Source organism: Sphaerodactylus townsendi, linkage group LG10 (genome assembly GCF_021028975.2).
Source record: "Sphaerodactylus townsendi isolate TG3544 linkage group LG10, MPM_Stown_v2.3, whole genome shotgun sequence".
Classification (NCBI taxonomy): Eukaryota; Metazoa; Chordata; class Lepidosauria; order Squamata; family Sphaerodactylidae; genus Sphaerodactylus; species Sphaerodactylus townsendi.
Window position 1 is genome coordinate 12,259,051 of NC_059434.1, and position 15,361 is coordinate 12,274,411.

The 15,361-nt window shown below is 44.9% G+C and overlaps 1 protein-coding gene across 3 annotated transcripts in view; it reads right to left on the reverse strand.

The window, feature by feature from the left end:
• The window catches only part of KLHL5 (kelch like family member 5), a 69,100-nt gene that overhangs the window by 21,319 nt on the left and 32,420 nt on the right, over positions 1-15,361 (reverse strand). For all 3 annotated transcript variants that reach the window (XM_048509587.1, XM_048509586.1, XM_048509584.1), the window contains 3 exons: positions 11,190-11,372; positions 8,196-8,332; positions 3,264-3,460 (listed from right to left, as the gene is read on the reverse strand). In XM_048509587.1, the coding sequence (XP_048365544.1) occupies positions 3,264-3,460; positions 8,196-8,332; positions 11,190-11,332 (477 nt within the window). In that variant the 5' untranslated portion in view covers positions 11,333-11,372. The remainder of the gene's footprint in view (positions 1-3,263; positions 3,461-8,195; positions 8,333-11,189; positions 11,373-15,361) is intronic.

Here is a 15,361-nt window from a genome sequence, read left to right on the forward strand (position 1 = left end):
GCAATCTGGGCCAGGGGATTTGGTAGCATTTAGTTTATCAATGGCTGCCAGAACTTCTTCCTTGTCTACCACTAACTTCGCTAGTTCCTCGGATTCACCTCCTAAGAAGCTTGGTTCAGGTGCAGGAATTTTCCTCACCTCCTCTTGGGTGAAGACAGATGCAAAGAATTCATTCAGCTTCTCTGCAATCTCCCTGTCATCTTTTAGCACACCTTTTGTTCCTTCATCATCTAACGGACCTACCGCTTCCCTAGCTGGCTTCCTGCTTTTGATGTACTTGAAGAACTGTTTGTTGCTAGTCTTGATGTTCGCAGCCATGCGTTCCTCATAATCCTTTTTTGCCTCCCTTACAGCTAACTTGCTTCTCTTTTGCCACCATTTGTGTTCTCTCTGGTATTCTTCATCAGTTAAGTTGGACTTCCATTTTCTAAAAGACATCTTTTTTTTCCTAATAATTACCTCAGCCTCCCTTGTTAACCATGGTGGCTTTCTTTTGGACTGGGCGCTGCCTTTCCTAACCTGCGGAACACATTCCAGCTGAGCTTTTAAGACTGTGTTTTTAAATAACCTCCAAGCACCTTGGACATTTTTGACTCTCTTGATTTTCCCTTTCAGCTTCCTGCGCACTATCCCCCTCATCTTTGAGAAATTTCCCTTTCTGAAGGCAAATGTAACTACATTAGTAGTTGTCACTTGTTCGCATGCAGAGATACTGAATCTGACAGCATTGTGGTCGCTGTTCCCTATCGGCTCAACAACACTGACTTCCCGCACCAGGTCCTGGGTCCCACATAGAATTAGATCTAGGATCACATCTCCCCTGGTTGGTTCTACAACCATCTGCTCTAAGCCACAGTCATTTAGCATATCCAGGAATGTTCTCTCCTTACTATGACCTGAACATGCATTTTTCCAGTTTATGTGGGGATAGTTAAAATCGCCCATTACCACGACATTTTTGCTTTTGTTGGCCTCTCTAATTTCTTTTTCCATCTCAGAATCCTCTTGTGCACTTTGGTCAGGGGGACGATAATATATTCCTAATGTTAAACTTTGCTTCACCCCTGGTATTGATATCCACAGTGCTTCTGTAGAGGAATCAGCTCCCCCTGCATTGTCTATTTTATGTGACACTATGCTCTCTTTGATGTAGAGGGCCACCCCACCCCCAATACGCCCTGTCCTATCCTTCCTGTAGAGCCTGTAACCTGGGATAACAGCATCCCACTGGTTCTCCTCATTCCACCATGTCTCTGTGATGCCCACTATATCAATGTCCTCCTTCAAAACTCTGTACTCCAGCTCCCCCATTTTAGGTCGAATGCTTCTACTATTAGCATAGAGACACTTGTATACTCTGTCTCTGTCCCTAACCTGGGATTTATGTGTTTTGCCCTCTAGCCTTTTGTAGACACTATCACTTATCACATTGCTATGCTCCTCGCTTGTATGTGGTTGATTTAGAAAAACCTCTCTCTGTGTCTGCATCCCCATGGACTCTGTATTCCGAACCGAAGTCACCTCAGCTCCTGTCGGCTTTCCCCCAAGGATCAGTTTAAAAGCTGTTCTGCCACCTTTTTAATGTTGAGCGCCAGCAGCCTGGTTCCTCTTTGGTTAAGATGAAGCCCGTCCCTTTTGTACAGGCCTGCCTTATCCCAAAAGGTTCCCCAGTTCCTGACAAAGCTGAAACCCTCTGCCTTACAAGCAATGGCCTTCTGCGGCTGTTGCTCCCGAGCACCTGGACTGTTAAGGCATTTGCAATCTCAGATCAAAGAGGATCAAGATTGTTAGCCATAAATCGACTTCTCCTCCATAAATCTGTCCAAGCCCTTTTTAAAGCTATCCAGGTTAGTGGCCATCACCACCTCCTGTGGCAGCATATTCCAAACACCAATCACACGTTGCGTGAAGAAGTGTTTCCTTTTATTAGTTCTGATTCTTCCCCCCAGCATTTTCAATGTATGCCCCCTGGTTCTAGTATTGTGAGAAAGAGAGAAAAATTTCTCTCTGTCAACATTTTCTACCCCATGCATAATTTTATAGACTTCAGTCATATCCCCCCTCAGACGTCTCCTCTCCAAACTAAAGAGTCCCAAACGCTGCAGCCTCTCCTCATAAGGAAGGTGCTCCAGTCCCTCAATCATCCTCGTTGCCCTTCTCTGCACTTTTTCTATCTCCTCAATATCCTTTTTGAGATGTGGTGACCAGAACTGAACACTGAACACCCTCTTGCTCTTCCACCGTGGCCTCCCCACACCTTTAGTGAAACACACTGCATAGTGTGTATGTGTATTTGTACATCTGCAATATTTGTATTTATTAACACGGACATTATGTTGTTCATGTTTGTTTACACTTGATATTATTGTGGCTGCATTGGGGCAGCAAACTTAGGGGCTTCTACTTCTAAATTTTTGCTTCGAGTGTTGTTACTTTGTCATGACCCCTTGGTTGCCACTTGCATTTTTCACTAACACATTGGCAATTACACATTTCAACCTGTTAATTTCAACAGGATTAAACAGAGACAATCGAGAACTGTCTGTAAGCCTATTATGCAGCTGCACCTTCAGAACAGTAGCTTGGAGTTCACGATATAGCTTGGCTTTTTATGTCAAATCATGGTAAGTAAACAAGCCTCGTCCCTAGTCAGGATCAATGTATTCTTAATTTCACTATATGTTAAAACGCATAATCATGCATTACCAAACCTTCATGGCATATCTGTCAATCCCAGGATCTTCACAGAACTGGTTGCATATGTGAGATTTAACTTAGGTGTAAGAACAAGGACACACAAAAGTGGTAGAAAAGCAGATTCATTCAGTGGGCAAAAATCAGCAATAAACTCAGAAGTCTCTGCGTTGTTCCTCATATTTACAGATTTTACACATTGCTTAATTGACTATGGAATAATATGTCACATGATGCATGTACACACATTACTCGTCTAAGCACTCCAAGCATTTCACTTACAGTCATTTTAACCCTGCAAGGTAGGTTAGCTATTGTTCCCTATGTTAAAGATGAGGAAGAAGGGAGTCAGACTAAGAAACAGGAGGTTGTCCAAGTTTAATCAGCTCACAACAGAACAAAGGTTTGAGCAAGTGAGTTGAAGTTCTGTACACCACAGACTATGCCAGAAATGTATTCTGAGATCCACTGAAAGAGAGTTATTTATTTATGTTGTTTCTCTGATATATTCCTTCAAACCACCCCTCCCCTCAATAACCAGATTACAGATGCACATGAAAACCACATACCATGGTGTAATTGTGGGCCACTTTGTGCAAATCCGTGCAACCTTGTGCATCAGCAAAGGAGCGGATTCCAAGGCAATTTGATGGATGAAGCTGTTTCATTAAGAATTTACAGCAAGCTTCTACAACCTGAGAGAGCTGGAGAATACAAGCTGTAGATAACAGGCACTCAATATTGTCTTCTTTTAGTTCAAGGTGACCTAAAGTAATTAGAAAAAGTATTCATGATTTAGGAAATACGAACACAAGAGGAGCACTAGAAAAAACTAGACCAACTGTCTATCTTGGAAACAGGATGCTGGACAGCAGTGGATAACCAGATTCTTTTCGGAAGCCTTTAACCAGGGCATGAAGACAACAAGACCTCCCCTATTTTTTGTGCTGCCAGCAACTGATCCTGAGATGTGTTGCCTGACTCAGGGGGATCATAATGAACAAATAAAGGTTATCCAGTGTAACTCATTCCTTTTTAAAGCTATCTAAGTTAGCAGCTAAAATCCCACCTTTCTGCAGAGAATTTCATAAGTTAACTATGACTGCATTCTGATATCAGTTTGCTGATCCCAATAAGAACAAGCCATGAAGTGTTGAGGTTCGTATGCTCCCCTACACTTCTCCTTTTCCCTGCAGCACAGACTGAAGACATCCTGTTGGGAACAAACCACAGTTCCTTATGAAGTCCAAGAAAAATAACTGCCCATGGTGTGTACTCATGCCAATAAACCTGGATTATAAATAAAAATGAGAATGGAGTAGGACTTCCAGGTTCAGAGGCAACATGCTTCTGTCTGTCACATGCTAGAGAGCAGACAGAAGGTAAAAGACTTCCCTGTGGGGTTCCCTGTGGTATCTGACTGGTCATTATTGAAAGCAGGATGCTGGACTAGCTATACCATTGTTCTGATCCAGCATAGCTACTTAATGTTCAGGCAGCCAAATCCAAAGGGTGGGGGTGATACAGTGGTGCATGGGGACAGTGTAGCGGTGCTGTCTTCAACGGGGCAATCAGCAACGCAGGTGTTAGGAATGAAGGAGAAAATGCTCTCCTCTCCTGGGAAGCTCATCACCAGGAATGACTTTCGCCACACTTTTTGGTGGGCAGAAGTCTGTGCCTCATAAAAAGGGAGCATTCCCAGGCAGAAATTGCACTGGGAGGCTCCACCTTCAGGAACACCCCCACCCACGGTGCAGGCCCCAATGACACAGCAGCGATGGCATGGAGGCAAACTTCCAGATTCAGTTTCTGCTGCGCTGCGCGCTGCGCAGTGCCTCTGCGCTGGAGTGCATGCCACTTTGCACAGTGTTGGTGGCAATGGTGCCAGTGGAGGGGTCATGCTGTCTCCAATGTGACTTTGCTCCATCTTTGAATTAATTGTACAGCTAGTTACTATTTTATAGTGCAGTTCCAAGAAAGTTGCACCAGTCAACCCTGTTTAGGATCACAATGTAGAATCCTGGTTTTAGCAGCACACACCAGATCGCAGTTTTGCCTGACCTGGACATGGTGCAGAGGGAAACAAATTATTTAATGTATTGTCGAAGGCTTTCATGGCCAGATTCAGTTGGTTGTTGTGGGTTTTCCGGGCTGTGTGGCTGTGGTCTGGTAGATCTTAACGTTTCGCCTGCATCTGTGGCTGGCATCTTCAGAGGTGTATCACAGAGAGAAGTCTGTTATAGTCTGTTATACACTGGACACAGTGTAAAACAGACTTCTCTCTGTGATACACCTCTGAAGATGCCAGCCACAGATGCAGGCGAAACGTTAAGGTCCACCAGACCACGGCCACACACCCCGGAAAACCCACATCAACCAAATTCTTTAATAATTTTTGCAACCCCTAATTATTTGACGTGCAGTTTCATCAGGGGAAATCTTTCAGATGCTTTTTAGTAACATTCCCAGGTATGCATAAAAGCAAGGTCACTTGCTTTCATGCATGAAAGGGGACATTACTAAAAAGAATCCGAAAGATTCCCCCTGACGAAGCAAAATGCAGACGGGTTACAAAAATTATTAAAGAATTTATTTCCCTCTGCACCATTTGTTTCCTTGCCAATTCCAAACCAAAAAGTCTTCAATCTCAGCACTATATGCAAGAAAAAGAAAAGCCAATATGGTTTCGGTCCAGCAGGACAGAAACATTCCTGAGAGCAACAAGGGTAGTTTCTGTATAGCATACCTGTAGATTAATGCCTTTTATCATGGTACTGAAAGGACATCTCCCCTCCTTCCATACATAAATACCGTATATACTCATGTATAAGTCGAATTTTTCAGCACATTTTTAATGCTGAAAAAGCTCCCCTCGACTTATATGCGGGTCATTAAATTTTTTTTGGTGTTTTTACTTTGCCGTACGGACCAGCGGGGGGCATTAGTTTTTTTATGCCTAGCAGCACCAAAATTTCCAGGGTACCCTCAGAAGACACTCCCTGATGATACCAGCCAAGTTTGAGTAAAGTTCTGGTTCAGGGGTCCCAAAGTTATGGACCCCCCAAAGGAGGTGCCCCATTCCCCATTGTTTTCAATTGGAGCCTATTAGTAGATGGGGACCTACCCTTTTGAGGGTCCATAACTTTGGACCCTCTAGAACCAAACTTCACGCAAACTCTGGCTGTCAATCTCATCAGGAGAATCTCTTCTATGACTCCACCAACCAAGGTTTGGTGAAGTTTGGGTCAGGGGATCCCAAAGTTATTGACCCCAAAGGGGATGCCCCATCCCATTGTTTACAATGGAAGCTAATAGTAGATTTTCCATTTCTGATAATATCCCTCTTAAAATCTAAGTTGGGTTACATTTGGACATACAGATGATGATGAGGAATCCAGTTTTGGAGGATTCTAACTCTTGTGTTTTAGCTTGGTTGCTGGTTGGTGAAGGTTTTTTTGTACTTTTAAAGAAGTTATTGTTGATACCATATTGTTCTTGTTGACCCTCTTTTCCACTTACAGAGCCAGTTTACTGTTTTTCTTTGAAATAAATATTCAAAAACATTTAACCTACTGATGCCTCAATTGATGTAATTTTATTGGCATCTATTTTTTTTTAAATTTAACAGCAGGCTGCTGCGTTTTCCCACCCTCGACTTATCTTGCTGAGTCAGTAAAAGTTTTCCCAGTTTTTTGTGGTAAAATTAGGTGCTTACTCTCGACTTATATCGCTTGAATTCGGCACCTCTATCTTAGCGAGTATATACGGTAAGCAGAAAATTTAACTTGCTTTCTACATATAAACTCAGTCCGGCTTCAGGCATTATCAACTAGATATGTACCCAGTCATTTAGCCCACTCTATTTGGAAAGCCATGCTTAATTAGGCTAATGGCTTGCGCAACGGGAGAGGATCACACAAAGATCCGGGAGATTCAGATTCAAATCATCATTCTGCTGTGAAAGTGTGTTGAGTGGCTTTCTCACCTACCTCACAAGGATAAAATGGAGGAGAAAAGCAGAGTATAAATAACCAAACAAAAGCTTACGGCAAATGCTCTCCTCCCTTTATAAATTGCCATTTAATCTGCCTTTCCCAGCACTGTTCTCCTTTTTTTTGCATCTGAAAATTCTGTTTAAAAAGTTTTCACAAGCAATTGACAAAAAGTTGACTGAGGAGCTCACAGTTATACAAAAGCACGTGAGATATCCTGTGTCACACACACTAGATGTTTCGAGCAGCCTTCTCTAAGTCGGCATTCAATAAACCAGCTACCTATTTATTCCATACAATCCCTCTTGTGTTTCAGATTATGTGGAGTTAAAGCTTGGGACTAGCTGTACATGAACACAGCACAATGCAGATAAAGATCTTTCAGTTAAGAGCATGGGCCATCACATAAACAGCTCAAGATCACTGTAGAATGTATCTTGTACTATCAAGTCTACCCTGAGGCTTCTCCATTCAACCCCACACGCCAGAAATGTAGGGAAGCTCTTTTTCACAAAATGGAAAAATTTACAGTGGGATTTTTTCTCTGCAAAAATAATCCTGTTTCTAGAGATTCATTATTTCATGAAATTAATGATCAATGCATGCTATTGCTCATATACGACTCGGCAAACTTGATTTCAAATTTGTAATTAATGTTTTTCGGGTCATTACTCCTAGGAGTGTAAGAGAACCGTGCATATACTATTGATCTGTAAGACAATTCTGTGGATTTGTAAGGTGAGGGAAGAAATGCAGCCACAAACACATGCAATAATCCAAATGTTAAAAATCAAGTTATTAATTCATTCAATGGACCGTGGGGGTCAAATCAAAACCAAAGCTAACGTTCTTGGTGAAATGTCTCTTCTCGCATGATGGAGGGGATAGTGCAATGCCCATTTTGACATGGGGCAAGTAATGCAAGCAATATGCCCAAAAGGGACAGTGAAAACTGAGGTGCCTCAGTGACCTCGATGGAAATGAGCTACATTTTATTGAAACAGATGAGTGGGCAATCACATCCATGGTCCATCAAGCACAGCTCTTTGGGTTGCTAAATTGATTTCAACTGGGTTTGGATTGGATTAATTCTTCACAGGACTGAACTGTTCATGTGCCAACAGTTTATTAGCTTTGATTTTTTCATAAATCAAAACCATGTGAACGGAATATGTTGTACTGTCTTTACATGACACAACTTTTCCCCCTACTCCAATATTTCAGTTCAAGATTTTGTTGCTACTGACATCGAGCATTAACATGGGATAATTTTAAGATTTTGCTTACTAAATACAAGGCAGAATAAACAATAAACCAGATCCTACCCTATTTTGGGAATCAGAAAAATGTCTAGATTTTCCAACTCACATTTTCCAATTTTCCAACTCACATTTTCCACAGAAAACTCACATCACTGTCGTACACAAAAGCTCACTTATGTCAGGCACTCTGAAAGAAAACATTCACTGGGACACAAAATATTAAACAGCTTTACCAGCCACTCATTACCTGTATAGGCATATTGCACCAAAGCCCATAGTGCATTGGGTTCCACACCTTCCATTTTGATTTCTTCTTGCCTTGCTTCCCTTACATCGTTAGTAAACATGGCTGCAAAATAGTCTGAGACTGAGGACAACACCAACCTGTGAGCATGTGGAAGGGGAGGAAGGAGAGAGACGGTCAATCAGACATTTTGCTATCTGCTTTATTTAGTCACCTGAAGGAAGAATATTAATGAAAGCATTTTAAACTTGACAAAATTAGTTCATGCTCCAATATTCCTCTATGAAGTATTGCTCCTGCAAACAGGGCCTTGAGAGGATATCAAGAAAAGAAGCTACTGACTCTTCTGCTCAAATGGTTAAGGTATCACTGCTGGCTACATCCTGTCTTGCCATTCCAATAAAGTGGTAACACAGTACAGGATTTAACTGTAGGGAAATTGAAGTACAATTTTTCTGTTTCAGACACCACAGACATAAAATGAAAGGTATGAAAGCTGGGATGGATCTAGTAATCCATTGGCACAAGGATCACAGATCATTGCCATGTTTCCCTCCATCCCAGCAGTCTCTCCTAACTCTGGAAAAGTAGATTCCCATAGTTATGGGATAGGTATGGGCTAAAACCTACACAAATTCATCCCACCAACTGTCCACTTTTCTAAATATTTGTTAATCTACAACATTACTAAAATCCACACAAATAACAAATAATTTTGCCTGAGCGCAAGTTCATGCACAAGCTTTTTACATAATTGCAACACACAACTCAGGTCAGGCAAATTCTTATACATAAAAAAAGCTGGAGTGATACATTCCTTGGAAGTAAGGAAGACAATCATACAAAAGGAAAGCTGGATGAGTCCAATCAGTTTTCCCGCTGATGAAAAGGGTACATGAGTCCTTTTTGACCATCCAGAAAATATTATGCAAGGGATCATGGGACATGCATGCACAAAAGTTGGAGCTACAGTAAGAAGAAGAGTTGGATTTACATCCCCTTTTCTTTCCTGTAAGGAGACTCAAAGGGGCTTTACAATCTCCTTTCCCTTCCTCCCCCACAACAAACACCCTATAAGGTGGGTGGGGCTGAGAGAGCTCTGATGAACTGTGACTAGCTCAAGGTCACCCATCTGGCATGTGTTGGAGTGCACAAGCTAGTCTGATTCACCAGATAAACCTCCACAGCGCATGTGGCAGACCCGGGAATCAAACCCGGTTCTCCAGATTAGAGTGCACCTGCTCTTAATCACTACACCACGCAGGCTCTCAGTAAGCACTGGAGGTGGGCAAGACAGGGTGGGATGTTCACATTCTGAACATCTTCCAAGAAGAAAAGGGGCCAGGATGCATTTCAGTAAAGCGGAGGAAAGGAGACTGATATAAGCTGCTTTTGGGTCCCCACTGGGAAGAAAAGTGGGGTACAAACGAAATAAATAGTACTTAGTATCCATAGCATCTGTATTTATGACTTTAGGTTATGTTTGGAGCAGGAGTTTAGACAGATATATGGATACACAAGAGAAACAATGCCTGCTTTTGTGCAAAATGTAAGCTGGATGCTAAGAGCGACAGCATACATACCATACAAGTGGCAAATAGAAAACCAGATGCTTGGGAAAATTTAATGAATAGAAAACAAGCAAAAGATCGGTCCCATTTGTATAGCTTGGAGTCAGCCAAAGGATCAACTTCCTCATTGATCTTGCCCTGTTTTGCTGTTTCCTGCCTCATTTCGACTGAGAGTTTTTTGACGCCTTGAGCAGCCCTCACCACACAAATGTAATCACCACTATGCTTTCAATCTAATGCAAGCGCATGGCATACAACCTCTGAAACACATTCCGTTAAATGCCCACCAAGAAGGTTGCAAATCAAGGATTAGTTTTGAAACTTTAAAAAGTTAATGATTTGCCTGCTCCGCTTGAACATGTCAAAATAGTGACAATGGAGGTACTAAACATTTCAGCAATGGATTTTTGCATAAGTCATAAGCTTGTTTCATTAGTTTGTTTAACAGCTTTGTCACAGCACCACTTGAACAGCATGCAATACAAACCTGTGCATGCTTACTTAGAAGTAAATACCCGTTCCATGGCATTTACTCCCAAACAAATGTGCATAGGATCGCAGTCTTCACGCGTGAAGCTCTCCTACCCCGAGGTATGATGAGTGCTGTTAAATAAAACATGGGTGATCACCTCTTACAAAGGTGAAAAAGAAGCTGAAAATTGGATAGAATGTTGCCCATTTTTGCTCCTCCCACTTCACCGGTGAACAGGCCATCAGGGCAAGAAACGCTAACAACATCATTGCATGTGCAGATCAAACAGGAGGGTCCTTTTTCCATCAGCAATGAAGGCAGCCTGTGAACATAAATCTGTTTCTGAACAGGGGCGAATTCCTCTGCATTACAGTCCCTTGCTAAGGACCGAAAAATGGTATAGCTGGATCAGGTTCAGCCAGCATGGTGTGGTGGTTAAGAGCAGGTGGATTCTAATCTGGAGAACCGGGTTTGATTCCCCACTCCTCCACTTGAGTGGCAGAGGCTTATCTGGTGGACCAGACGTGTTTCCACACTCCTACATTCCTGCTGGGTGACCTTGGACTAGTTCTTTGGAACTCTCTCAGCCCCACCTAACTCACAAGTTGTCTGTTGTGGGAGAGGGAGGGAAAGGAGCTTGTAAGCCACCTTGAGTCTCCTTACAGGAGAGAAAGCTGGGGTATAAATCCAACTTCTTCTGGCACAAAACCACTCAGAATACTGGCACAGCACAAGAGTACAGCTAAATGGATTATTTGATTAAATGAGATTTATTTCAGGTGGGGAGCATGTGCTAACAATTGCTGGAAAAGACTAACTTGGAAATCAGAATTGCCACACAGCCTTCTTATAACGTAGCTACTGACCAATGTTTAAGAAAATGGTTTTTAATTACTATGTTAAATATACCAATATACTGAAAAGAGCTGTAGCCCACATCTTAACAGTCTTTACCTGTGAGCTGGAATTCGGCGATCACCGGCAACTAATACCACATCACATAATTGCTTGTGTCTCAGGTAATTTTCCATCTTTTTAAAGGTTTGTTCTGCATGATTGAGCGCTTGAAAAAATTCATCAGATGTGCAAGGCTCCATTGTATGGCAAGATGACAGAGTCTGGCTGCTATTGGAAGTTCTGCAATTATGACAATACACGTGTATATTAAACATCTTTATATGCACAGCCTCACATACAAAAATATTTTAAGAGATAATTGCACTATATACAAAATACAGTACCAGTATTTTTCCCCAAAAGGGCTCATAGCCACTGTGGGGGAGTGAAGTTAGATTAGCAACCAGCATGGAGAAAAGGAGAAAAAATACTCCTTGTCCCAATGCAGCTTTCTGATTAACATATCTCAGTCACAGATGTCTTACGCTATACCTGTGCTATCATGTGGAGCACTCAACCTAAGCAATACATCAAAGACTTTTAAAATAGCTCTTGTGCTCCTCTCTTCTCAACGTGATACTATTTTTCAATAATAAAAAGTCAATACAAAAGCTAGATGAATCAAAGTCAGCAGAGAAGCCAGATGAAGCAAATTAAAGAGTTTCAAATACACGCCTTCAAAGAGATCTGTACAAACAAGCCCAAATGCCTAAGAAGAGGCAGATCTGCTGGTAAGAGAATGCGAACTGGAAACCACACCACTGCACCGCAGTCCCAACAAGGCCCTGAAGTACAAGAACAGTTTTATGAGCTTTAAATATCATTGTGAAGTTGACGACTGGAGTACCATACTAATGGTATTTTGTGCCAGGGAAAGTGGTTAATTGTTCAGCGAAGATGCAATTAATGGTACTGGCATTTATGTGATCATAATTAGGTTTCAAAATTAACAGCCCATTAAAAAAGATTTGTAGGTGAATGAAAGAGGGAAAGCAGCAATGACCTCCATGCTTATCTTCCTGAGCCAGCTGGTAAGAGAAAGCAGGTAGCTCAGTCAGACCAATTTTTGGTCCAGCGGCAGCCAGGACATCTGACCCAGCCAGAGGTCTAAAATACCTGAAACACTTGGTTACCTGGTGATGGTGCAAAATGACATCTCAGCAGAAACGGCATCCTACCTCCAGCACTAGGAGGGAAATCAATTTGTGCCTTCAGCAATAACCGTTAGTGCTTTTTAAAAAGAGGCCTGCTTCTCAGTTTGAAACCTTGGTCAGAATCTCAACACACAGCATCTGGTGCCCAGCAGGGCTTGTGTTAAGTCTCTTGCTCTTAAGAGCAACCCCTGTAGAGACTGGTAAGCTGTTCCCAAAGCTCAGAGAAATTAACATCCTCCAGCACTCTGCGGCTCTCAGGGGGGAAAAGGGAAATGCCCCATTGGTAAGTGCAAATTTTTCCGCACATCCAAAATAGGTCTTTGACTCCCAGGCTCAGGTCTAAAAACTCCATTTGCTTTCAAACAATTCTGGCAGATGCATAACTTTTTTGCCAATAGGTAAAGGTAGAAATAACTCAATGGCTAAAAATAGCATTTATGATATCCACATTTTGTTGACATATGGTCAATACAACCACAGACAAATGCAGGCCTCATATAAAGCAAAGGTCAAACATACGGGGTCAGTACCAACAGAAGAAAAAAACACAGTTGCTATTAAATGGAGACCATTCCAGTTAGCAAACATAATCCCACACTGTTCAATGTCATTATCTGCCGCAGAGCCCAGCCAGAACAAATGACAAAATACACTTTCCTCATATACATGTTAAAGGACAGTCTTGCTGCTAGAGAACATTTATGATTTTTTTTGGCCTCCAAACACACATGAGTAGGCAGCAGCTGCATATTTCAGCAATGAAGAAAGGGAGGAGATCGTAATGTTCACTTGAAGGACACTGGTCACTTTTGACAGACTTCAGCTGACCATTGCTGATCCAGTTGAAAGTCTGGATGCAGCATTTTTGCTGAAGAAGCAAGTTAATGGGGATGCAAACAGCACTTTCCTCCAACTCAGCCTAGCCCATAAAATGGCCCCTTAACTTGATACAGCTAATCTAGCGAACTGGATCCATGCCACAGTAACATCGAGACGAGGCCACTGCAGCGCACTATACATTGGTCTCCCCTATACATTGGTCTCCCCAGATCCATGCACTGTTTCACTAAAATCAACGTGGAAACTCTGGTTGGTTCAGAATGCCTTGGTTTGACAATTACTGTGAGTCAGATGGACCATGCATGTTATTCTTATTCTGCAATCGCTCTATTGGCTAACCATTAGTTAAGGGGCTCCATTTGAGGCTATTCCTATGCAAATCCCTTCATGGCCTCATTCCCTCATCTATCCAGGACTGCCTCTCTCACACAAAGCATGTCATGACAACTTCATTCATCTGAGCTGGGCCTTCCACAGCTGCCAATCTGCAAATGGGTAAAATCAACAAATGGGTAAAATCAACAACATGCTTTCTCCTACTGTTGCCCCCTGAAATTCCAGTAAGAAAAGTGGACTTTAAATAACGCAAATAAATAAATAAAGACAAAATGAGAAAAGCAAGGGAAAAGCAACACTGCCAGGAAAATTTTTTAGCCTTCCTGATGTTCATTTCCATCAAGATGGTCGTGCTACAGCAGAAGGCAAATCTACAGTAGTAACAAAACAAACAAGACTGGGAGGAGACGCAGCCACGCTGAACGCATGAAGCTGCCTTATACTGAATCAGACCACAGTCTGCTCTGGCATCAGGTCTCCACAGTCTCAGGCACAGAAAAAGGTGTTAGCATGGTCAGTTGAGTGCAGCAGTCAAGAAAATTGTATGCTTCCACATCAGAATATAGTCCTGAATGAATATGACAATTATCATTCATTTTTTATGCACGCCTTTGTCAAAACCATTATTTTGGGTGTTACTCAACATGGTACTTTGATATAGGAGCATTTATAGTTATTTTTCAAACTTTTATTTATTTATTTACTTTTCATTCTTATATGCCGCCCCTCCCCCAAAGGGCTCTGGGCGGTGAACAACAAGATGAATAAAACAGACCAGTGTTGGAGCAAATAAATAAATACAAGTTACAGTAAGATAGGCTCCACTTAATCATAACATTAAAACCCCATTAAACAGTGCCTCATTCAAGACAAGCAAAATTATGCAAAATAATACAAAAGTATTGGCGACTGACTTAAAAATCATAGAAACCCTCCCAGAAAAAGAGGAAGGGGAGCGGAGGGGCCCCATAGTCCTTATAGGCCAGTGGTGGCGAACCTTTGGCACTCCAGATGTTATGGACTACAATTCCCATCAGGCTGGGGGTGGGGGGGGGGGGGGGTGGGGGGGGGGGGGGGTGGGGGGGGGGGGGGGTGGGGGGGGGGGGGGGTGGGGGGGGGGGGGGGTGGGGGGGGGGGGGGGTGGGGGGGGGGGGGGGTGGGGGGGGGGGGGGGTGGGGGGGGGGGGGGGTGGGGGGGGGGGGGGGTGGGGGGGGGGGGGGGTGGGGGGGGGGGGGGGTGGGGGGGGGGGGGGGTGGGGGGGGGGGGGGGTGGGGGGGGGGGGGGGTGGGGGGGGGGGGGGGTGGGGGGGGGGGGGGGTGGGGGGGGGGGGGGGTGGGGGGGGGGGGGGGTGGGGGGGGGGGGGGGTGGGGGGGGGGGGGGGTGGGGGGGGGGGGGGGTGGGGGGGGGGGGGGGTGGGGGGGGGGGGGGGTGGGGGGGGGGGGGGGTGGGGGGGGGGGGGGGTGGGGGGGGGGGGGGGTGGGGGGGGGGGGGGGTGGGGGGGGGGGGGGGTGGGGGGGGGGGGGGGTGGGGGGGGGGGGGGGTGGGGGGGGGGGGGGGTGGGGGGGGGGGGGGGTGGGGGGGGGGGGGGGTGGGGGGGGGGGGGGGTGGGGGGGGGGGGGGGTGGGGGGGGGGGGGGGTGGGGGGGGGGGGGGGTGGGGGGGGGGGGGGGTGGGGGGGGGGGGGGGTGGGGGGGGGGGGGGGTGGGGGGGGGGGGGGGTGGGGGGGGGGGGGGGTGGGGGGGGGGGGGGGTGGGGGGGGGGGGGGGTGGGGGGGGGGGGGGGTGGGGGGGGGGGGGGGTGGGGGGGGGGGGGGGTGGGGGGGGGGGGGGGTGGGGGGGGGGGGGGGTGGGGGGGGGGGGGGGTGGGGGGGGGGGGGGGTGGGGGGGGGGGGGGGTGGGGG